The sequence below is a fragment of the Pinus tabuliformis genome, chromosome J (assembly GCF_031772625.1).
Source record: "Pinus tabuliformis cultivar Carrire ecotype Pingquan chromosome J, CPIR1, whole genome shotgun sequence".
Taxonomy (NCBI): Eukaryota; Viridiplantae; Streptophyta; class Pinopsida; order Pinales; family Pinaceae; genus Pinus; species Pinus tabuliformis.
This window is the reverse complement of record NC_142295.1, coordinates 133,850,377-133,876,011: the sequence shown is the minus strand read 5'-3', so window position 1 is coordinate 133,876,011 and position 25,635 is coordinate 133,850,377. Positions and strand designations below refer to the sequence as shown.

The 25,635-nt window shown below is 43.3% G+C and overlaps 1 protein-coding gene across 3 annotated transcripts in view; it reads right to left on the bottom strand.

Moving 5' to 3' along the window:
• Nucleotides 1–25,635, bottom strand: part of LOC149225983 (uncharacterized) — a 154,641-nt gene that overhangs the window by 67,355 nt on the left and 61,651 nt on the right. For all 3 annotated transcript variants that reach the window (XM_089377362.1, XM_089377364.1, XM_089377363.1), the window contains exon 3: nucleotides 5,571–6,020. In XM_089377362.1, coding sequence (XP_089233488.1) covers nucleotides 5,571–6,020 — 450 coding nt within the window. The remainder of the gene's footprint in view (nucleotides 1–5,570; nucleotides 6,021–25,635) is intronic.

The window sequence follows — 25,635 nt, the reverse complement described above, 5'->3', positions numbered from 1 at the left end:
CCTAAAGTGACTGACATCTGGCTTCTTTCCTGTGAATGCCTCCTCAAGTGTCATCTTGCCAAGTGCTCTATGTGGGACCCTGTTCTGAATATAAACCGTCATATCGCATGACTCTGCCCATAAATAATGTGGGAGATCTTGATCACATAACATCACTCTAGCTACCTCCAAAATAGAGCGGTCCTTCCTCTCAGCAACCCCTTTTTGCTGCGAGTTGTAAGGAACCGTCCACTCTCTCTTGATTCCTGCCCTAGCACAGAATTCTCAGAATTTTTTGCTGGTGTACTCACCTCCATTGTCTGACTGAAGAGTCTGGATCTTTCTGCTTGTCGCATTCTCCACTAGAGCCTTAAACTCCTGAAAGCAACTGAATACCTCATCCTTGGTCTTCAAGAAATAGATCTAGGTCTTCCTGGAGAAATCATCAATAAAAGTCGCAAAATACTTCTACCCATGGAGAGATTTCGTCGACATTGGCCCACATATATTTGAATGCACTAAGTCAAGTATCCCCTGTGATCTGTTGTCACTCCTTGGAAAAGTTGCTTTCACAAACTTCCCCAACACACATCCTCTACAAACATCATCATGCTTTGTGCTCACCTCTGGAACACCTGTCACCATCTCACGAAGCAATCTCAATGCTCCATGATGAATATGGCTCATTTTGCTATGCCATAGCTCCCCCTAATCCCTTGGATTGTTGCTGCTAACTAGTGCCTTAGGAGTGTCCATCTGTAGCTTGTACAACCAGTCGCTCCACCCCAATAGCTATAGGTGACCTCCAATCCTTGTGCTTCAACAACACCTTCGCCCCTCTAAAGATAACATTGTATCCTTTGTCCTAAAGGATGTATACGAGATCAAATTCATCCCCAAGCCTAACATATGCAATACATCATGAATAGGAATCATCTTGCCATTCTCCCTCTAAAATAGAACAGTCCCTCTTGCAACTAGGTTGCACTTGGACTTGTTCCCCATCTAAATCTGGAATCAGATGTCCTCCTTATAACTGGAGAAGTACTTTCTAACTCCTATCATATGGAATGACGCTCCATTGTCTATATATCAAACACCCTATGATGTTGAGCTAGATAGGCAAGCTAAAAATGTGAATTTTTGTTCCATCCTGTTGGAGAAATGATATGCATCTGTTGAAGTTGTTACTTGCTTCTTGCCCTTCTTTCTGTGAGGAAAATCGCTGACATAATGGCCAAACTCATGATAGCCATAACACTTGAACTTTGATAGATCCTTTTTCTTCTCTCCTTTTAAGTCGGATCCCTCTCTGGACCCCTTCTTCGCTTTCCCTTTCCCTACTAAGGCCACGTTTTCCTACTCCCTCTCAACCTTCGAAGTCTTATCGTTGCTACTGCCATTAACTAAGCTGAGCCTAAGCTCCTCCTAAGTGAAGTCACGCCATAGGCGATCCCATCCTGGAAGTGTATCTCGCCCGAAAATCACTTGGACAAACATACTCCATTCCTTGGAAAACCCATTTAGTGCTATGCGCACTAGTTTGTCATCACTAGGCTTATCACCAACTACAACTAATTCATCTCTGGCAAGTCGATCTCTAGTGAGGTAGGAAGTCATGTCTTCACCCTTCTGCATCTTGATGGTCCTTAGCTTCTCTCTAAGAATCAGCTTCTTTTTCTTTGTAGGATTCTAGTACATATTTATTAGCATCCCACATCTCCTTCGTTGTGTCCTTCTCTACAATATGTGAAACAATATGGTCCTTGACTCCATCAAGGATAATCCTCTTCACTTTGGCATTCTCCTTTTGTAGGTGGTCAGTTGTTGTGGATCTGTCGGTACGGCAATAACATTCTCTGCATACTCCTTCAATCCAAACTCATCCAATAGGAATGACATTCTGGCTTTCCACATGCCAAAGTTGGAGGCTCCATCCAACCTGTCCTGATCTCTCAAACCTGTTGCAGGCATCTCTAGAAATATAGCAAAACTCAAATAAACTGGAGAATAACCGGAAGAACTCGAATTGGGTTAAAACCCTAGACTTTTCTCCTCCTGTGTCTGCGCAAATCTTTCTTCTGCCCTCAGATCCGCTCTAATACCATGTGAAATTTTAATTTATGTTGCAGTTACTAGTTGTTATTCTCCTATCAAATTAAACTATTTGCCTTTTGCAAATTATTTGCGGCAAATATTGAATAAAACACAACTGTGACTTCACTAAAAAATAAATAACCACAAGAACTGAGAAAATTATACACACAAAAATAATGGACACCAATATTTTTGGACAAATGTCCCTGGAAAAACCCCAGTGTGGGAAAAACCAGTTCTGCAAATGAGTAATTTTATTATTCTTCAACAAATTTGTGATGGAGAAAATTACAAAATCGTTTGTCATAAATTAGCAAACCTCCGGAAAATTATTATCACTTCTGCAAGTCGATTTCTCCTCCAAGAATCAACTCGTCCTCCTCTGAGCAATTTGGCTTCCCTCTGGCTTCTGCTCAGCTCACACATACGGCCCTGTCACTGGAAAACTTGCACTGCTAAGGAAATAACCCGGCCTCCTACTGGAATTCGACCTCAACTGGGAAATCGACCTTCCTGTGCAAATCGACCTCTCTTGCAACTTCTACTCGCTCCAGCACTTCGTCCTCTCAAAGCAATTTGCACTACAACTAGGGTAATTCACACCCCTTCTCTGGAGCAATTCACACCACTGGAAAATCGACCTCTTTCTACAAAAAAATCGATCTCCAACTCTCTTTGGAAATCGTTGTGACAAAATCCTCCGGAAATCTTATCTCCAAGCATTCTTGATTTCTCTCTATTGATGCCCCTAGGCTACCTTTGTGCCCTTGCTATCTCTGGAATATTGTGTCTCAATCTCTCACTGGTCTTTTTTGTGTTCTCCAAGTGCCTATCGATCTCCTCTTATAATCTCTCGTTGATGGATCAACGGCCATGATCTAATCTCAATTGATGACTAAGATCATCTTGACTCTTTCCAATCACTTTTCTGAAAGTCTCTAGAGGAAAATCGATTTATCCCAATTAATATTGATTAATTAAACCATTTCCCTAAGTTGGCCTTAGGAAAATTAATTAATTAGCTTATTAATTATAATCAAGGCCTTTTCTTGTGAAACATTTTCTAAATATTGGAGAAAATGTGTTCCCTAGCTCATAGACACAATCTGAGACTAGAACACCTGTCCGAGCTACATAAACTAACATGCACACTGCAAAATAGATCCACTAATAGCAATAAAAACACTCTTTTTCCATTCCTAAAGTCAACAGGAATGGTAATCTATTTTCTCTCAATCGCCTACTCTACAAAATGAGCAAACAAAATGTCCTTTCGAGTATTTATAACCAAGAAATTGTGGCCCTGGAAATAAATTGCATTGACTTTGGGTATTTTGATGAAATATCACAATATTTTTAATATATCGCATATTTCAAGGGTCTCAAAAAATTGTGATTTTTTTTGTGATTTCATGTCAGTGAGTTGAATGTCCAATGATATATCACCAATATTTTTAAAAGATCTTGAAATAATTTATCACAGCCTGAATACCAATATCAGAATTTGCAGCTACGCCTTTACAAATAACACCTGAAAAGCTAATTTGATAAGGGTCAACCAATCTTCTAATTTACCTGTGGAAAGTTTTGTGATCCCACTACTCTACATAAGGAGGTAAATAATATATAAACTTGTATGGATAAAGGAAAGGACCACTCTTATGAACAGAACCATCGTATGAAAGTGACAAATAGGCTTCACAAAGAAACTCATAATAAAGATAGAAAATAGCTAAAAGGCATCGTTTCTGTCCAAATAAGCTTTAACAAAGGGTTCGGAGAAGGAAGACCAAAAATACTCAAAAAGAAATGACATTTTCAATGCACTGATCATGTTGAATCTCCCTATTAGTTTTCACTTTCTACGTTAAAAGGTTCAGTGTTTGAATATAAAGGATTTGAAATCCCTGCAAAATTATGTACTATTTATCAATGTTGCAGTGATTGTTATCGGGATATTATCGGCGAGGGGAAAAAATCGGAAAAAATCGTAAAAATCAGAGAAAAAAATCGGGAAAAAATCGTAACGTACAAATATATTCATTTTTTTCAATTTTTTTAATATCTAAAGCATCTACAACATAAAATAAATACATTGACACATAAATATAATAAAAGAACTAATATGTAAGATGTGTAATATCATTTCTTGTGCTACATCACACATAATAGTGAATCATGTCCTGAATAGTAAGTCCTGACTCCTGAGTCCCAACTCAGCCTCAAAATATCAACAAAAAAAATAATAATGTATCTCATATCATGAATCATAATGTCATATACAATGAAATGAACCAAATAACTAAAGTCTAATCCTACTGATTTCCTCTGCCCCTCTAGATGTAGATGCCGGTGGAGTTGGCAGTGGACTCTGTTGTGCTCTAGAAGCTGAAAAACTAGGAGCTACAAGAGGTAAACCACATCCTCTACTGGTGACAGGGGTAGCCTGGGTAGGTTGTGTCACCTCCTCCTCATCAAAAACATTGTCGGAAAAAAAATAAAAATTCCCAAACAAAAAAGCGTGAAAATCGGGCGATAATATCGCCAAACTCAAAAAATCGCGATTTCGCAACACCGCTATTTATTCCAATCATTTTCCAGATCTGCATGCATGTAGAACACAGGGCACACTCAAATTATCTCCTTTAACATCTTGATCCAACATTTCTGAATTTGCAGCTACTGTGAGGTAATGTTATAACAGTTGTTGCTTTATTTGTTATCTTTTGTTTAGACCACAGTAACAAGATTCAAATACGTATGTGGATTTTAACATGATTCAGTGAGGAAAAAATGCAAAACAAAAATACCAAATACAGCTCCAACACAGAAGTATACATCTCATAAATACAAAAATATGTGTTCTTCCAAATTTCAGAAGAATTTCAGCCTCATGAACACACATTATATAATAAAATAAATTCAATCCTTGAAAATTTGACGATTATATTTAGTATATACATTTATTACGGGTTTTTAAGAAAGAAATTGATGTTTTTGGGGTTTATGAGTAGACTGGTATCAACGACATGGGGTGTCTTATAAAAGACATGAAAAAGTAAATTGACCATACCATGTCTATAATAATACCAAAATTTTGCTGAATTTTATATTGCTGCTGAATTTCCATACAACAAAGGCCAATATGGCCAAATCTTGCTACTATGGTTTAACTTTAAACTGATGGAAAAAGGATGAGGTAGGAGGTAATGGCTTCATTCTATGATGCATGGTGAGATAGATCTGAAAACATCATATTCAGGACAAGAAAATATGTTTCTTCTGCCTCCAATATGCACCCCGTCTCTTCCAGCCCAAGAACTTGCTCTCCTCATGATGCACATATTGGAGTATATGCAAGGTGGGATCATTGCATACAAACCCGGAAGCATTAGACAATAACACAAATGAAGATAGCAGACATCAGGAAAAAAAATAGATAGCAAACAAATACTTTAATAGCTTTAATAGATGGAAAGGCAACAAGCACTTACAGTCGAAGCGCGTGTCTCAACCATGTGTCCTCCATGAGCTGATTCAGGGGCTGACAGACACAAATCTGTATCCGGGCTGACTGGCATGGATGATGTTCTTTTCGCAGATAGTGGCACAAACATTTTTGTTAGTGAAAATGATCTTTGAGTACGAGATATCCGATCTCCTTCATAAGGTGGTGGTGATTCTGATGAAGCCGTTGGGGTGAGCAGAACAGTCTTTTCACCCTCCGATGTAGATGCCCTGTTCTTGAAGCTTGGCCGTGGTATAAGGGCTCTTTTTGTCCTCTTTGTTGAACCTGGAGTTGGTGGTAAGTTTACTTTCAAGCCACTGGGAATAGAATCATCCAGACTTCTTGAAGGTATTTCCACTATCAAATTTGGTCGTTTTGCAATATGTGAAATGGACATTTTTTCTTCAGTACTCGAGTCTTCACTCTGCTGCAATGCCTGCATAGATCATCAACAATGTTATACTCAACTTTCAGTAAATACCAAAAGAAGATTTTCTTGCAAACTCAATTCACTAGTTCAAGATCAAATATCAAAACAGAACAATGGTGTCAAGCAATTTTTATAGACAGAAAATACTAAATCTTTAAACAAGATTTAGGTAGCATGTTAATATAAACAAGTACAAGATAAGAGAAACAAAGTATTCTGGAACAGTACTCCGAACATTCTCACACGAAGTTTAGCCAATTTTTCAAGAGTTGATCATCTCAGCAGCTTATACAGAGTAAGAAACTACATGAGTCCATCAGTATTGGAAACAGGAAATGAGAAACAGCAAGAAATGAGTTTCTAGAAAGGCTAGAGTTCACTCAGGAAGAAAATTTTGAGTAGATTTCTTAGGAAACTGCAGAAAATGCCTGGAAACAACTTTTGGAAATGAGAGGAAATTACCGAAAAAAAAGTCTAAGATCATTTCACTGATGGTTTGTGTTGATTTGGGGTAGCATCGGATGTGCTCTAGCCATGAAAATTGGTGGAGAAGCTAAAGCACACGAGATCTCCAAGACCCAGAAATGGTTTGGGCAGATTCTACCCAGTTTAGGAGATATTAAAATAATTAATATTTTTATGGAGTTCCTAAGTCTAAACGTAGGAAAAATAAAATATTAATGGATATTAATATAAAACTGGGTTAGGAGGTTCCAAATGACATGGATCAAGCCAAATCTAATCTTAGCCGTTGATTAGAGATGTAATCTCTGCCATTGAAGGACCAACAGGAAAAGTATAAGAAGAGGCTTGAGGGTGAATTGGAGAACACACCAGAGTGATCAGTCATTCGATTTTCTAGAGCGGGTTTGCAAAGAGAAATTGGATCAGTAATCAGAGTTGCAACGAGGGGCAATGAGTACGAGGCAGAGAAACAGAGATAGTGCCGAGAGACCAACACAGACACAGAGCCAGAGGGAGCCACGCAGAGGCTAGCAAGGACTGCGCAAAGGCCAGAAGGGCATGCGTCATCCACACAGAGGCTGCAGGAGTGACATAGAGGGTCAGAGAGGCTGTGCAGAGCCCCAGAAGGCTGACGCAGAGGCTTTCAGGCTGACGCTGAGCTTCAAATTGTGCTGGAGAGGGTTTCGTGTGGCAGACTTTCCAAATATCTGCTTCCGAATAGAGAGGTATTACTGCCAGATTATTTTCTCTGTCGGGTGAGCTAGTTTAGCACCCAGTTGTACTCAAAAAGACTACATAATAATATAACCCTCAGAATTGTTGCACCGGTTTTCCCAAGTTGGGTTTTTTCAGGGACGATTGTCCAAAAATAATGGTGTCACTTGTGTGTTTCTCTTCTTTCATCTATTGATCTATAGATGGTTGAGACTATATTGTGTTTATTTCAATGTTTATATGAGTAAATAACTTGTTAGTAATTAGACAAGTTGGCGAAATAAACCAGCGAATACAGATAAAATTTCTAACGAGTAATACTTCGAAATTTCAACATGGTATAAGAGGGTTGCAGATCACAAGAGCTAAAGGCACCAGCTAAATCAGAGCATTTGCAGCAGAAACAGCTGTCCCGAGTGACAGAAGTTTTTCGTAGCAGAAAGTAGCAGAGAAGGGTTGACACAGAGGGACTACTTCATCAGTATGAGCCAGAGGGAGGTCAACGCAAAGGCTGAGGAGCCTAGAAGAGGCTCACGAAGAGCCACGCAGAGACCAGGAGGGTTGACGCAGTTGGCTAGTGGAGAAATTAAGCCAATGTCGGGATTGCGCAGAGCCTAGAGGCTCAGTCCTTCAATTGCTGGGGCATAGGAAGTTGTGGGCAAATTGCGGGGAGTGAAGCTGGTGGGGTGTTGTTGCTGCCGAGACAGAACAATACCTAATAGGGCAAAACCAAGGTAGAGGGAGTCGCTACCTAGGCAGATTTCTAGCCAAGAAATCCAGATCAGTGTTGCAAGTGCATAGAACGGAGAGGTGCGACTCGACAGTTGGCAAGCGGGTTTCCAGGAGGGAAATTGAGACTCAGAGAGAGTCTAGCAAGAACTTCCAAGAGGGAAGTAGCAACTCAGAGGGAGCCAAAGAGAGAACTTCCAGGAGGGAAGTAGAGACTCAGAGGAGTCGAAAGGAAGAGCAAAGTGATGGCCATGAATGGACTGAGAGATCAGGCCAGGCTGGACGGGGCGTCCAACTTTGTCGTCTAGAAGGCCAGGATCCTATCCATTCTAGATAGACATCACATCAAGGCCCTCACCTTGAGAACCGTGGCTATCCCAGTTGACCCAACTTGCAATGAAAAGTATGAGGAAGCGATGACCAAGGCGAAATGCATAATCCTTGATGGGGTCAACGATCATGTGGTCCAGCATATTGCCAAGAAGGAGACGGCAAAAGAAATGTGGGACACCTTGAAGACATTGTATCAGCATACTTTCCGTGCAGAGAAAGATGCTACTAGAGAATCAGTTGCGGTCATACCAGATGCAGAAGGGGGAGCAGATAGATCACTTCCTCAGCAGATTAAAGGAGATCCGGGACCAACTAACTTCCATAGGGGCCACGCCGGATCAGGAGTTGATGGTGAGGACCGCCCTAAACGCAGTCTCTGAAGAGTGGGAGACATTCGTCCAGAGCATTCTGGGCAGAGCAAATCTTCTAGATTGGGAAGAATTGTGGGCAACTCTTCGCCAAGAAGAGATCAGACCGCTGACCGAGATGGGAAGTAGCAGCAAAGGGGCCCGAGCCAAGAAAGAGGAGGAAGAGGATGTAGCTCTGGCATTTGCGGGGAAGTGGGAGAAAAGGAAGAAAAAGCACCTCTCCAAGATAAAGTGCTTCAATTGTGGGGAACTGGGGCATTATGCGAACCAGTGTCTAAGGAAGAAGAATAAGGGAGAGGCGTCTGACTCCAACGCAGCGCCAACAAAGGCAGAAAAGGAAGTAGAGGAGGATGGCGATTGTGCCATGAGTGCTCATGTACCTCTAGAGAAGAGGTGGGGAGACATCAAGCTGTAGTCAAGAGGACTACAGGCAATGCGGGGCATGATCCTTGAGGTACCCAAACTCTTGGATTATCCCTGGCTACAAGAGCCCCGAAGTGAGAGTAGCAGGATGCCGAATGTCGGTAGAAACGGATTGGATGAAGTGGCAGAGAGTGCTACAGTGCAGAAGTCCCTGGCAGCGCAGAGAGGCTTGGAGCAGTGCAAGAGACACAGAGGAGGTTGCAACAGTGCAAGATGGCACAGAGAGGTTTGCAGTGGTGCGAGAGGCACAGAGTTGTTGCAGCAGCACAGAGGCAGTAGAGGGAGCACAGTATAGCGACAAAGAGAGCTTCAACATCGAGAGTGTTTCTAGCCTGACATGGATGTCAGTAGTTGGGTGAATCAATTACTTACTTCTCAGTAACTGAGTTGCAGTGCAGTAGTAGTTAGCAGTGGCATGATGCAACATGATGAGAGGGGGTTGCAGTGCAGATGCAGTGTTGAGAGAAAGGACCAGCAGCAACACGGATGCAGAGGGAGCTAGCGTACGGATGCAGCAGTGGCAGTGGAGAGCCATGGGCAGCAGTACAAGATGCAGCAGTGCAGAGGATGTTGGGCAGGGAAGCCTAGCATCAGCACAGGTACCAGTGTCGTTTAATCAAAGTGATTCTCATTGTGGAGTATTACTAAAGCACAGTCCTCGCTAAGAGGGAGTGTTGATTTGGGGTAGCATCAGATGTTCTCTAGCCATGAAAAATGGTGGAGAGGCTAAAGCACACGAGATCTCCAAGACCCAGAAATGGTTTGGGCAGATTCTACCTAGTTTATGAAATATTAAAATAATTAATATTTTTAATGGAGTTCCTAAGTCTAAACTTAGGAATTAATGGTTATTAATATAAGATTGGGTTAGAAGGTTCCAAATGACATGGATCAAGCCAAATCTAATCTTAGTCATTGATTAGAGATGTAATCTCGGCTGTTGAAGGACCAACAGGAAAAGTATAAGAAGAGGCTTGAGGATCAGTTGGAGAACACACCAGAGTGATCAGTCATTCGATTTTCTAGAGCGGGGTTTGCTAAGAGAAATTGAATCAGTGATCAGATTTGCAGCGAGGGGCAATGAGTACGAGGTAGAGAGTCAGAGATAGTGCCGAGAGACTAGCGCAGGGGCAGAGAGGCAGACGTAGAGCTAGAGGGAGCCACGCAGAAGCTAGTAGGGACTGCACAGAGGCCAGAAGGGCCTGCGTCATCCACGCATAGGCTACAGAAGTGACGCAGAGGGTCAGAGAGGCTGCGCAGAGCCTCAAAAGGCTGACGCATAGGGTTTCAGGCTAACACAAAGGCCACGACGGCTGACGCTGAGCTTTAGATTATGTTGGAAAGGGTTTCGTGGGGCAGACTTTCTAAATATTTGCTTCCGAATAGAGAGGTATTACTACCTGATTATTTTCTCTGTCGGGTGAGCCAGTTTGGCACCATATTGTCCTCAGAAAGACTGCATAATAATATAACCCTCAGAATTGCTGCACCGATTTTCCCAAGTTGGGTTTTTTCGGGGACAATTGTCCAAAAATAACGGTGTCACTTGTGTGTTTGTCTATTTCTTTCAGGTGTTGATTTGTAGATGGTTGAGACTGTATTGTGTTTATTTTAGTGTTTATATGAGTAAATAACTTGTTAGTAATTAGACAAGTAGGCGAAATAAACCAGAGAATACAGATAAAATTTCTAACTAGTAATACTTAGAAATTTCAACAGTTTCACCCTTTGTCATGTCCCCAACAAATAAATTAAGCTAAGATGAATTCCCAATTTTGCAATTTTGACACTTGACACGTATTTGGCGTTTGGACTTAGGAGAAAAGGGGGTATGAGACTTAATTCAATTTGTAAGGGAAAGAAGGCCAACTTAGGAAGAAATGAAAAATTAAAAGATTGATGGGTAGTGGGGACCACACAAAGGGAGAAATCGAACCCTTAGGAGAAATTCGATCCGCAAGGAGGGAAAGGCTCAAGGGGGTTCAAATTAATGGGAACCACAAGGAAATGAAGGGACATCAACTAGAAAGAGGGAAAAGCGAGCTCATTTTGGGGTTCCTTGTTTTGCTCATCTAACATTGAGAGTTTGTTTGAGTTGTTCAGCCAAATCAACTGGTGTTGTTGAGGACATGGATTTACAAGGAGAAAATCCCAACGCTCTTTCGGTGGATTAAGAGTGCCACCCTAGGAGAGAATTTCTGAGTTGATTGGAAAGTAGATTGCTAGAGATCGTGAGCCTATTCAGCCATTCTATCAGCGAGTTCGAGCGACAGGAGGACGCAGAGTCAAGACTTCGTACCACGGAGTTGAGGGCATTTCCAGAGGAGTTTCAGCCGAGGAATTTAGAAAAGTATTCCTAGAGGGGGGACAAAATTTCGTGTTAAATTGCAAGGCTGGGAACTGCAACTACAGAGAGAACCAAATTCGTCCTCCTTAGGGCCTGTGCAGTAGCTTTCTGGGCAGAATTTCGTGGGCCAGATTTGCAGCAAGGAGAAGCTAGTTGGAGGCAAAGATTTGGCTAGAATTTCCAAGGAGGCATTTCAAAAAATTTCCAGCCATTTGGAGGGAGGAATCAAAGGGAAATTAGCAGTCGTTCTCCAAGTGGGATGCAGAACCAGTGAAGTACTAATTTTGGGTAATTTTGAGAGTTCAGAATTAGCCCATAACAATTTTGGGTTTTGTTGGATTGGTATCAAGGAGCTTGTTCCTAATTTTGCAGAATTTTGGTGGATTTTTTAGACCCCAAACCACAGGTTGCCTCCAGCAGTAGTTGCAGTAATTCACGGGTCAAACGCACAGCTAGAACGAGCCATCTTGGGAGGAGAAACTCACTTATTTTCACCTGGGTACTAAGTCACATGATACGAGGACACGAGACACAGAGGACACGTAAATACAAGTATTCAATACGAAACGCAGCGACCTGGAAACAGGACACGGAGGACATGTTTTATATATATTTAATTAAAAAAAATATATATATATATATATACTGAAATATAGTTTTTTATCCATATTAAATTGCAGGTTGCAGCTTATCTAATCAAATTAAAATATAATTACTTCTCAAAGTTCATAGTTCACTTTAAAAAAATAAATAGAATCAAAATTTACTATTTAGAAATTAGAATGTGATATGCTTGGTCTTGATTCTTGAATATTCAATGTTCATTGTTCATGTACAACTTACAAGCACATAAGAAACTACTAAGTACTTACTACTAACTATAAATTTAGAACTTAGATATTAAAACCATAAAATGCAGATTTTCCATTAAGTCATCAAAATCAAAATGTATCATTGTTCAGTGTTTACAACAATGTTGCATTAATCGTTATCGAGATAATATCAGCGCGAGGAAAAAATCGGAAAAAATCGTTTGGTACAAAAATATTCTTTTTTTTTCAATTTTTTTAATATCTAACCATCTACAACATAAAATAAATACATTGACACATAAATATGATAAAAGAACTAATATATAAGATGTTTAATATCATTTCTAGTGCTAAAATCACACATAACATTGAATCATGTCCTGAATAGTAAGTCCCGACTCCTGAGTCCCAACTCAGCCTCAAAATATCAACAAAAAATATAATAATGTATCTCATCATGCCATAAAGTCATATACAATAAAATGAAGAAAATAACTAAAGTCTAATCCTATTGATTTCCTCTGCCCCTCTTGCGAGAAAATGCCACAGCTTTCCCTTTCCCTCTAGATGTAGATGTTGGTGCTGGTGGAGTTGGCAGTGGAGTTTGCTACGCTCTAGAAGCTGAAGAACTAGAAGTAGGAGCTATAGGAGGTAGACCACGTCCTCTACTGGTGGCAGGGGTAGCCCAGGCAGGTGGTGTCACCTAGAAACATTATAATCTACCAATCCTGAAATCCTGAAAAACTGATAAGTCTGCTGCATTTTGAATGAAATCTAAAATTCTACTTTCTCCATATGAAATCCAATGAGGCCGGAACCACTCTCAAACACCCTGAGTCATTTCATGGTAATGTTAAAAATTTAAGTAAAAAGATGAAAATGAAGATTAAGGAGAATGTAACTTTTACTTTAAGAATTTAACATTACCATGAATAGCATATCAATACTAGGGCCTAGACTTGATCATTAAGCTGCCCCACTCAAAAATTATTTGTTTCTTTCAAAACAAATTGCAGCTTATGCAGGCAACGTTTTCTATCAACGGAATACGCGTTTTCCAGATGCAGGACACGATGAAAAACATTTTCGACACATTTTAGGGCCGTTTTCGTGTTCAGCACGTAAAATACGGAACACGGGACCTTGGAGGATGACTTAGCCTGGGTATTTACTTGCTTGTTGTAACAAGCCCAAGTGCACACTTTTCATCCCCATTGTACTCAGATTTTCAATGGAAACTTAATAAAATGGCTCAACTTCCTATTTCTAGCTCAATGGAATTTTGATTCTCAGTTGCATGTTTGTATTTCAAATTGTGCATACCTTATTTTGTTGTAGCTAGTTCATGTTTTAATATCACGCTGTAAAAATTCTCTAGTTAGAACATTACAATGGTAATAGAGCATGTTCTTGGCCAGTTGTGGGCTCGAGAGCAGGTAATGACAAGGCCATTTGGTGGAGCAGTGTATCACATAGAGGCAAAGGCAGAGGTAGAGGAAGGGGTCATGGTAGAGGTGACGAGCCCAAGCACTTTTCAGATACAAAGTTTGAGAACACCATAGATTTCATGGGAGACCATGGTGATGATGAGCAACCCAGACAGGGTGGGTGTGACCCACTATTGGAGGAGTTGGTGAGGCCGAACCAGCAAATGATGGGGATGATGAGACAGATGATGGAGCTTCTGCTGCAGAACATGCATGGGGGACCCCATGGGGAAGCCAATGAGGGGGAAGGAGGCTCAGGCACAAGGGAAGGGAGCCAAGCACACCCTCGCATGAACCTACACACACATGTGACCAGACCCATAGACCCACTATGCCACGCTTTACTGAGGAGCCTAAGCATGAGAGAGGGGTTGATGCTTTTACAAAGTTGATTAGATCCTTCACTGATGGTATTGATGAGTATGAGGCTTTAGACCCTAGAGTCAGGAGGACTCTCTCTTTTGTAGATTATTTCCATCTAAAGGAGAAGTATAAGGGGGTTGGAACCTCGTCCCGAGGAGCGCAGCAGTATCAAAGTTGGGATAATTAGAAGTTGGCGGGAAAGGTGACCTTCCGTAGCTATGATGGGTCGGCCAGGAGTTCAGCAACGGCTTGGGTTTAGAAGCTAGATACGTACCTCAATCTGAACCTAATGAGGGAGACAGATGCCATCAAGTTTGCCACGCTACATCTGGAGGGGGATGCACAGAAGTGGTGGTACTATGGGTTGATCACACTCGGGCATGCCTCCATCACTTCTTATACAAAGTTTACTCGCAAGCTAGTGGAGAGGTTTGATCGGAAGGAAATGGAGCTGCACTTCAAGGAGTTGGCTAACCTGAAGCGGACAGGGAGAGCATAGGCCTATATAGCGAAGTTTCAGAGGCTTGAAGTGATGGTCTCATATATTTCAAAGGCGATATTTATCACGTTTTCCATAAAGGGGTTAGTCGAGAGCTTGAGAGGATGGGTACATTCATACAGGTCAGTTTCATTACAAGATGCCATTAGCCGAGCACGGGACATGCTAGACGTTGTTCCAAAGACGAGAGTTGTAGCACCTACTAGACCCACTTCCCCACAAAAGGGAAAAGACATCCGGCCTTGGCAGAAGGAGTGGACCGGGAGAGGACAGCTGGAAAATGAGACTGGGAGGGACCTATAGAGGAGGAAGTTGTGCTTCACTTGTCAGGAGCCATGGGCACCAGGGCATTAGTGTACCAACGGCAAGGCCCGCTACATTGAGGTATTCTCAGATAGTGAGCCAGAGGAGGATGAGGCGGAATAGAAGCCTGACGTAGGAGATTGTGGGCCTTAGGGCACTAGGGGAGATGGCCCACCACCCCCACCTGGAGGAGGAGCATTCGTACCCACTAGAGGGGTCATTGATTCACTTTGGGGATCAGAGGCACAATGCATGGACAAAGAGTGTCAATACTAGTGGACAGTGGGGCTACCCACAATTTTATTGATGCACAGTTGGTAGAGAGGCGAGGCATTCAAACAAAGACATTTGAGGGGTTTTCAATGTTGGTGTCGAGGGACAGAACTATGTAGTGTACGAGATATGTTCCTAGCATGACAATGACCATGGGGAACTACTCGATGACAAATCACTTCTTTGTGGTGGACATTCCGAACACTAATGTAGTAATGGGAGTTCAGTGGTTGTATTCCTTGGGAAGTGTCATTATAGATCGGAAGAAGTTAGAGATGGACTTCATAGGTCAGGACAGGAAGCTGGTGGTGTTGAGAGGCATGCACTCATATCCACCTTATAAGTATTAGCGCACAAGATGGAGGCTGACTTGAGGCATGGTGACATAGCTTGGACTATAGAGTTGAGGATTTCGGAGACAGAGGGACCGAAGAAGCAGACACATCCGGACATATTGGCTCTCATGGAGAAGCATCAGGCAGTATTTGGAGAGATTCCACTAGGCAAGCCATCGAAGAGAAGGTTTAAGCACACCATTGAGTTGGGGGAGGGAGTACGTGCAAGCATCACCACTCCCTATAAACATCCCAAGGCATATCGGGATGATATTAAGAGAGCTATATAGGATTTGTTGAGGTTGGGGCACATCAGGCCTAGCTCGAGTCCTTTCGCTTCTTCCTTGGTGTTGGTGAAGAAGAAGGATGGGACCCTTCGCGTGTGCATAGACTACAGGGCCCTCAATAAGAAGATGTTGAAGAACAGGTATCCCATCCCACACATTGATGAGTTGATGGACAAGCTTAGAGGAGCCAAGTACTTCTCTAAGATAGAGTTGCGTTCAGGATACCACTAGATCCGGGTGAGGGAGCAAGACATCCCCAAGACCACCTTCTACTGCCACTATGGACACTTTGAGTTCTTGGTGATGCCCTTTGGACTCACCAACGCACTAGCCACATTTCAGTCTTGCATGAACCATGTGTTTCGCAAGTAGTTATGGCGACATGTCTTCGTTTTCTTCGATGACATCTTGATTTACAGCAGGACATGGGAGGAGCACCTGCAACATTTGGAGGAGGTACTACGCATATTAGAGGAGCAACAGTTCTATATGAAAATGTCCAAGTGTGAGTTTGGGCTGACGGAGATGCTATATATTGGGCATGTGATCGGGGAGGATGGAGTACGAGTACACCAGAGAAGATCAGAGACATCCTAGATTGGCCAATGCCCAAGAATGTGACAGAGTTGAGGGGATTCTTGGGCATCTTCACATATTACAGGAGATTTGTGAAGGGGTTTTCCCAGCTAGTAGCACCCCTCACGGATTTCACGAAGAAAGGGGCTTTCGAGTGGACATATGTGGTGCATGAGGCTTTTGAGCGCCTCAAGAAGGTGATGAGCAATTGCCCTATCTTGGTCCTACCCTATTTCTCACGGCCATTTGTTTTGGAGTGTGATGCATTCGAAGAGGGAGTTGGGGCAGTTTTGACATAGGGGGGTCATCCTATAACTTTTGAGAGCCGGAAGTTACAACCACATGAGAGGTTGTACTCCATCTATGACAAGGAGATGCTGGTCGTGATGCATGCGCTGGCTAAGTTTAGACAGTGCCTGGTAGGGAACAGGTTCAAGGTGAAGACTGACCACAACAGTGTTCGATTCTTCTTGGAGTAGCAGAACCTACAGAAGAGGCAGCAGAAATTGGTCAACAAGGTCCAAGCATATGACTTTGAGATTATGTCAAGGGCAAGCAGAATGTAATGGTTGATGCGCTATCACGGAGGCCTGCAACACTCTCTTTGATGGATATCACTTAGGACTAGAGGGCACAGCAATTAGTGGAGTACTCCAAGGATCGACAGGCATGTGAGATCTTAGATGGTACTCATGGGGATGACAGGTACCGAGTGATGGATGAGGTTATTTACTACAAGGACAGGATCTACCTAGTGGCAGGCTCACAGTTGAGGGAAAAGATCTTGCGAGTAGCTCATGACTCACCTTTGGCGGGGCACCAGGGGTTCCTCAAGACATACAGGGTCATTAGGGAGCATTTCACTTGGCGGGGGCTTAAGGAGGATTAAGATTACTTGGGAGCGAGAGCAGGGAGCAAAAGCGGGAGCAAGGAGCGGGAGCGCAAGCGGGGAGCAGAAGCAGGAGCGGGAGCGGGAGTGGGGAGCAGAAGCAGGAGCGGGGAGCGGGGAGCGAGAGCGGAAGCGGGGAGCGGGAGCAGAAGCGGGATCGAGGAGTGACATTTTCAAATGCTCCCAGTTTGGGAGCAAATCGGGAGCGAATTTTTATATAATATATATTTTTATATATTTTGATGCATATATGTCAACAAAAGCATGTAGAATGATGAATTAGATATAAAAAACATAAAAACATGGATTGAACCATATAACATCAATCATCTAGAAGTTATAATCTTCATCAACCACGTCCACAAGTTAGTAACATACAACATATCGAGTCTCATGATTCATCAATCTTAAAGTTTCAAGCTTTCAAAATTCAATATATAACATTTATCATCATTGATCACTAAAGTTGTAACTTGTACTTGTAACCATTACCATTACCAAGTAACCAAACGATAACAAATAATATCTAACATGAAATGAAATGTTTCAACTTTCAACTTTCACGAAGCATCATATTCATAATTCATTACCAATGAGTTATAAATGCCAACTTCAAACTTAAATTGTCATATATTGTTTACAAAAAATACCATAATAAATATGAAAGAGTCAATAGTTATAAAAAGTACTAGAAACTAGAAAAGACAAGTAAATCTATTATCTACTGCTTGACCCTCTTGCCATGAGAAATTTCTAATTTCTTGTCTCGTGCTTTATTGGGAGTCTCCTCTTGCATAGTCGAACGGCCTTGGTGCTCTTGATTAAATACAAGTTCCATACCCTAGTACCCTAGGTGCTCTTGATTATTGGGAGTCTTCCCCGCAAAGAGGGCTTAGTGCTCTTGATTAAATACAAGTTCTATACCCTATTACATGACAAAATCCAATGGAAACATTGCAATCCCCCACAACCCTGAAATCCTGAAAAAATGATAAGTATGTTGGATTTTGAGTGAGATCTAAAATTCTACTTTCTCCGTATGAAATCCAATGAGGTCGAAACCACTCTCAAAGATCCTGAATCATTTCATGGTAATGTTAAAAATTAAAGTAAAAGGATGAAAATGAAAGATAAACGAGAATGTCACTTTTACTTTAAGAATTTAACATTACCATGAACTACATATCAACACTAGGGCCATAGGCTTGAACATTAGGCTGCCCCACTCAAAAAAATTTGTTTCCAATCTTCAACAGCTCCCTCTATCACTCCTTAATAGGTAGGGAGCGAAAAGAAATAGGGAACGGGGTCGCTCTCGCTCGAAGGGCGCTCCCCCGCAACCTTGAGGAGGATGTTCTGAGGCATGTGCGGGAGTCTAATACTTTCCAGAGGAACAAGGGAGAGCACACCCATCCGGCGGGACTTTTGCAGCCTCTTCCTATTCCCGAGAGGAAATGGGAGAGCATATTGATGGATTTCATTACAAGGCTACCAGCAGTTCAGGGGAGGGACTGCATCTATGTGGTAGTAGACAGGTTGACGAAGTTCGCCCACTTTTTCGCCATTCCATCCAAATACTCAGCTTCTAAGGTGGCCGAGTTGTTTTTTCGGGAGATGTTCAAGCTGTATGGGCTGCCTAAGACTATTATCAATGGCAGGGTAAGCAGATTCATGGGTGGGTTCTGGCAGGATCTATTCCACCTTGTGGGCACTGAGCTTACACCCAGCACAAGCTACCACCCTCAGATGGATGGCTAGACGGAGATAGTGAACAAGTGGTTGGGGGGCTACCTGTAGAACTATGTGACTAGGCAACAAAGAGTGTGGGTGAAGTGGTTGCACCTTGGGGAAGTTGGCCGAGTTGTTTTTTCGGGAGATGTTCAAGCTGTATGGGCTGCCTAAGACTATTATCAATGGCAGGGTAAGCAGATTCATGGGTGGGTTCTGGCAGGATCTATTCCACCTTGTGGGCACTGAGCTTACACCCAGCACAAGCTACCACCCTCAGATGGATGGCCAAACGGAGATAGTGAACAAATGGTTGGGGGGTTACCTGCAGAACTATGTGACTGGGCAACAAAGAGTGTGGGTGAAGTGGTTGCACCTTGGGGAATATTGCTTCAACACTAAGTGTCACATGTCCATAGGTATGTCACCCTTTCATGCTCTATACGGTTATGATGCACTAACTTTTGTTGACATGACCTTTAAAGACAGTCGGACCCCAGGGGTTAAGGATTGGATATACGAGAGCCAAGGCATCCTTAGAGCTCTCAAGGATAACTTACAGACTACCCAAAACCAACAAAAGTTGTATGCAAATAGGGGTAAATTAGAGAGGCAGTTTGAGGTGGGGGACTTGGTTTTTCTGAGGCTTTAGTCGTATAATCAGTCCATGTTGAAACATAAGGGAGTTGAAAAGCTCAAACCTCGCTTCTATGGGCCATAGAGAGTCACCAAGAGAGTAGGAGAGATAGCCTATGAGTTGGAGCTTCCACCAAGAAGCAAGGTGCACAACATTTTTCATGTCTCATGCTTGAAAAAGGCTTTGGGGCAGCAGGTGACAGCCACTATAGAGCTACCACCCCAGGACAATGAGGGGCACTTGGTTTTTACACCAAATGTTATCTTACAGGAAAGGGAAACGAAGCTTAGGAGCATAACTATTAGAGAGTTCCTTGTGAGGTGGAAAGATTTGTCCAAGGAGGATGCCACTTGGGAAGGAGAGAGAATCTTACAACATCCAGCGCTTCAGTTGCTTGAGGACAAGCAACATTTGGGAGGGGAGGACTGTCATGTCCCCAACAAATAAATTAGCCAAATGAATTCCCAATTTTGCAATTTTGACACTTGATGTGTATTTGGCGTTTAGACTTAGGAGAAAAGGCGGTAGGAGACGTAATTCAATTTTGCAAGGGAAGTGTTACCCACCACCTGTGGGTGACCGATAGGAGAAATTTTCTACTGGATTGTCTTCAGCCAGCAGCCCCTTGCAACCACTAGATAGCTCAATGTGCCACCATCTTCGCCACCTAAGCCAGCCATTATGTACCCTTGCCCATTTGTTATGATTGTATGTTTGAAGGTGGGCCTTCCAACCCCGAAGGTATGGCTTTCATTATGTTGTTGGGTATTTTTGCTTACTTATCATGGCCACTTTTGGGCACAGATTAGTGGCGGGATTCAGCGGAAAGAATGGGCTTGGTCTATACTCTTGTTGTTGATTTGTGGTAGCATCGAATGTGCTCTAGCCATGAAATTTGGTGAAGAGGTTGGGGCACATGAGATCTCCAATACCCAGAAAGGGTTTGGGCGGATTCTAAACAATTTGAGAAATATTAAAATAATTAATATTTTTAATGGAGTCCCTAAGTCTAAACTTGGGGAAATTAAAATGTTAATGTGGTTTAATATAAAACTGTGTTAGAATGGTCCAAAAGACATGGATCAAGCCAGATCTAATCTTAGCCGTTGATTAGGGACTTAATCTCGATCGTTGATATGTAAACAAGAAAAGTATAAGAGGGGCTTGAGGGTCACTTGGAGAGCACACCAAAGTGATCAGTCATTCCATTCTCTAGAGCGGGGTTTGCTAAGAGAGATAGAATTAGTGATTGGGAGTTGCAGTTGAGGGGCATTGAGTACAGAGAGACAGAGAGGCAGAGATAGTATCAGGAGAGCAGTGCAGTAGCCGGGGAGAGTGACCCAGAGCCAACCAGGGATTGTGCAGGGCCATGCAGAGGCAGTCGAGAGTTGCACAAAGCCTCAGAGAGGCTAGCGTTGCTGACACAGAGGGCCAGAGGGCTGACGCAGGGCCTCCTAAGGCTGACGCAGACCCATCCGGGGTGACACAGGGCCAGCGCTGGGTAGAGAAGGGCTAACACAGTCCAGAGAGAGGCTGACACTGGGGTTTCTTGGGCAGATTAGTGCTAAGTAACTGCCAGAAGGATTATCCAGGGTTTCAGCGAGGAGATTTGTCAGAAACTGAGAGGTATTACTGCCAAGGAAATTCTCTGTTGGGTAGGCCAGTTTCCGCACCTAGATTGTATACTGATATTGCTTAATAAGAAAACCCTCAGATAGCTACACCAGTTTTCCCACATTGGGTTTTTCCGGGGACATTGGTCCAAAAATAATGGTGTCATATGGTGTGATTGTTTTTGTTTCATTTAGTTGTTGATCTGTAATATGTTGAGCATGCACTAGTGTTTATTTTCAGTATTTACATTGTAAATAACTTGTTAAGTAAAATAACAAGTAGGTAGGTATAAATCAGATAAAGTGCATGGAGGGTTTCTAACTAAGTAGACTTAGAAACTTCAACGTGGTATCACAGAGGATGATTAGCAGAAAATAGTTGTCCCGAGGTGATAGAAGTTGTTTCTAGCAGAGCAGCAACAAGGGAAGGGTGACGCAGTGCTTGTGTCATCAAGGGTGAGCCGAGAAGAGGCAGCACAAAGGCTAAGGAAGGCAAAGGGAGCCTCACGCAAAGCCACGCAAAAGCTGGGAGGGCTGACGCAATTGGCTGAGGAGGCCGGGATTGCGCAGAGCCTAGGAGCTCTCACCCTCAGGTTGTTGGGGTTTAGAAGGCTATGGGAATATTGCAGAGTGGAGCTGGTGAGGTGTTGTAGTCAGAACAGTACCTGACAAAGCAAGGCCAAGAGGAGGGAGTTGCTACCGAGGGTTTCTAGCTGAGGAACCCGGATCAATGGTGCGGTTGCGCAAGACGATCAGAGTAGGGGGCATCTCAACAGTGGCAGAAGGATTTCCAGGAGAGAAATCGGGACTCAGAGGGAGTCCAGAAGAGAACTTCCAGACGGGAAGTAGAGACTCGAAGGAGTCAAACGGAGAACTGCCAGGAGGGAAGTAGAAGAGCATCATGGCACTACACGGAGTAAGAGACCAGGATAGACTGGACGGAGTGTCGAACTTCACAGTCTGGAAGGCCATAATCTTATCCATACTTGAAAGAAATCGTGTTAAGAACTTCGCCTTAAAGGTTATAGCTATCCCAGTCGACCCCAATGATAACGACAAGTATGAGGAGGCAATGGCGAAGGCCAAGAGCATCATCCTTGATGGGGTTAAGGACCATGTAGTACCACACATTGCCAAGAAGGAAACGGCATATGAGATGTGGGAGGCCCTCAAGAAATTGTACCAACATACTTTTGTGCAGTGAAGAATGTTATTTGAGAATCAGTTGAGGTCGTATCAGATGAAGAAGGAAGAACTGATCGACACCTTCCTCGGAGGACTGAACGAGATCCGAGATCAGTTGACTGCTATAGAAGCCACGCCGGATCAGGAGTTGATGTTGAGGACGGCCCTAAATGCTGTCTCAGAAGACTGGGAGGTATTTGTCCACAGTATAATGGGCAGAGGGACACTTCCACCTTGGGAGGAGATGTGGGCGGCTCTTCGCCAGGAAGAGATCAAACGGCAATCGAAGACAAGTAGCAGCAGCAAGGGGATCAAAGTCAAGTAGGAGGAGGAAGATGTTGCCCTAGCATCTGAGGGAAAGCAGGAAAAGAGGAAGAAGAAGGATCTCTCCAAGATCAAGTGCTTCCACTATGGGGAGTTGGGTCATTATGCGACCTAGTGTCCAAGGAAGAAGAGTAAGGGAGAGTCTTCTGAGACTAAGGCAGCGCTAGCAAGGGCAGAGAAGGAAGTGGGAACAGACGATGACTGTGCCATGACTGTACACACGCCACTTGAGCGAAAGTGGGAGACATCGAGCTGGAGTCAGGCGGACCACAGGAGATGAGGGGCAGGATCCTCGAGGTACCTAGCCTCTTGGATTAGACCATGCTACGGGAGCCTCGAAGAGGAGTAGCATGACTGGCAAATGTGGGTAGAGACGGATGCAGATGGAGCAGCAGAGAGAGCTACAGTGCAGGATTCCCAGGACAGCGCGAGGCTAGCATGTTGTAGCAGTGCGAGAGGCACGAGAGTGTTGCACCAATGCAGGATGGCACAGAGAGGTGTGCAACGATGCGAGATGCAGGGAGTTGTTGCAACAGCGCAAAGGTCAGAGAGGGAGCACTTGTTAGCGACAGAGGGAGCTTCAGTATTGGGAGTGTTTCTAGCCTAACAAGGATGTCAGATGTTGGGTAGATCAGTTACTTACTTCTCAGTAACTTAGTTGCAATGCAGCAGTGGGCAGCACGATGCAGCATGATGAGAGGAGATGCAGTGCAAATGCAGCAGTGGCAGTGTCAGAGCCATGGGCAGCAGCACAGATGCAGAGGGAGTTGTCATACAGATGCAACAGTGGTAGTGGCACAACCATGGAAAGCAGTACAGGATACAGCAGTGCAGAGAATGGGGGGCAGCAGGCATAGCATCAGCACAGGGACCGATGCTAGATGACCAGAGTAATACTCAGTGAGGAGTATTGCTAGAACACAATCCTTGCTATGAGGGAGTGTTGATTTGTGGTAGCATCGGATGTGCTCTAGCCATGAAATTTTGTGAAGAGGTTGGGGCACATGAGATCTCCAATACCCAGAAAGGGTTTGGGCAAATTCTGAACAGTTTGAGAAATATTAAAATAATTAATATTTTTAATGGAATCCCTAAGTCTAAACTTAGGGAAATTGAAATATTAATGTGGATTAATATAAAACTGTGTTAGAATGGTCAAAAAGACATGGATCAAGCCAGATCTAATCTTAGTCGTTGATTAGGGACTTAATCTCAACCGTTGATATGTCAACAAGAAAAGTATAAAAGGAGGCTTGAGGGTCACTTAGAGAGCACACCAGAGTGATCAGTCATTCTATTCTCTAGAAAGGGGTTTGCTAAGAGAGATAAAATTAGTGATCGGGAGTTGCAGCTAAGGGGCATTTAGTACAGAGAGATAGAGAGGCAGAGATAGTGCCAGGAGAGCAACGCAGTAGCCGGGGAGAGTGACATAGAGCCAGCCAGGGCTCACGCAAGGCCACGCAGAGGCAGTCGGGAGCTGCGCAGAGCCTCAGAGAGGCCAGCGTTGCTGACGCAAAGGGCCAGAGGGTTGACACAAGGCCTCCTAAGGCTGACGCAAACCCATCCGGGGTGACACAGAGCCAGCGCTGGGTAGAGAAGGGTTGACGCAGTCCAAAGAGAGGTTGACGCTGGGGTTTTTGGGGCAAATTAATGCTGAGTAGCTTCCGGAAGAATTATCCAGGGTTTCAGCCAGGAGATTTGTCAGAAACTGAGAGGTATTACTGCCAAGGAAATTCTCTGTTGGGTAGGCCAGTTTCGACACCCAGATTGTACTTTGATATTGCTTAATAAGAAAACCCTCAGATAGCTACACCAGTTTTCCCACATTGGATTTTTCCGGGGACATTGGTCCAAAAATAATGGTGTCATATGGTGTGATTGTTCCTGTTTCCTTTAGTTGTTGATCTGTAATATGTTGAGCATGCACTAGTGTTTATTTTCAGTATTTACATTGTAAATAACTTGTTAAGTAAAATAACAAGTAGGTAGGAATAAATCAGATGAAGTGCATGGAGGGTTTCTAACTAAGTAGACTTAGAAACTTCAACACTTGCCCCCTTATCGAACTTCGTGGTTAATCTTGTATCCTAGTCATGTGGGATCTCCTTTATGACTACTAGATTTAGGGATGGCACTACATGGGAACTCTTGATTTTGGTTGCGTGGTCCCGCTTCCCGGCACCACATACGTCACTCCCCTCCATTCATTATAAACCCTTTTCACAGATTTCCCATTTGAGTCCACATTTGTCCATTGGGTCCACAAGGATTTAGCCTCCCCCTCTCCTTGTCCATACTTCGGGTCGAGGCTGGAACGATGCCCCAGAGGTTGATGCAGCTAAAAAGAAAGTTAAAAACATAATTTGGCCGCTTACAATAAGAAATGGACCATAAAATGCAAAAGATGGTCGAGACATAAAAATTTAGCACATGGGCAAAAGCCAAACATGAGCTCTACCCCTATCATTATGGCCATCACTGTGGTTACTAAGACCCCTATGTGAGCCCCCTGCATCATTGAGGAACCCATGATTGTACCAACCCTTGGTGGGCAATGAACTGCCCAACCTTAAGGGGGTATCCACTGTTATATCATTCACATCATGCTCTCATTCCCTAGAGGCCCAAGCAGTTATAAAAGAAAAATCAATAAAAGGCAAAAGGCATATGAAGAGGGTGAAAAAAAAGGTCGGGGTAACTAATGTGCCACGATTGCTCCCTCCTACTTCTATACATAATACATCCAAGTGTGGGCTTCCCTCATTATAGCTACCCTTGAACCATGGCATTTACCTTAAAGCCTTCCCTGTTACCCCACTCTGTTCCATCATTAATTCACATGACCCCTACCATCTAATAGATGTACTATGGACCTGTCACTCCCTTAGAGGTTGAAACTTGAAACCACCTAATAAGGTCCTTCATTAACCT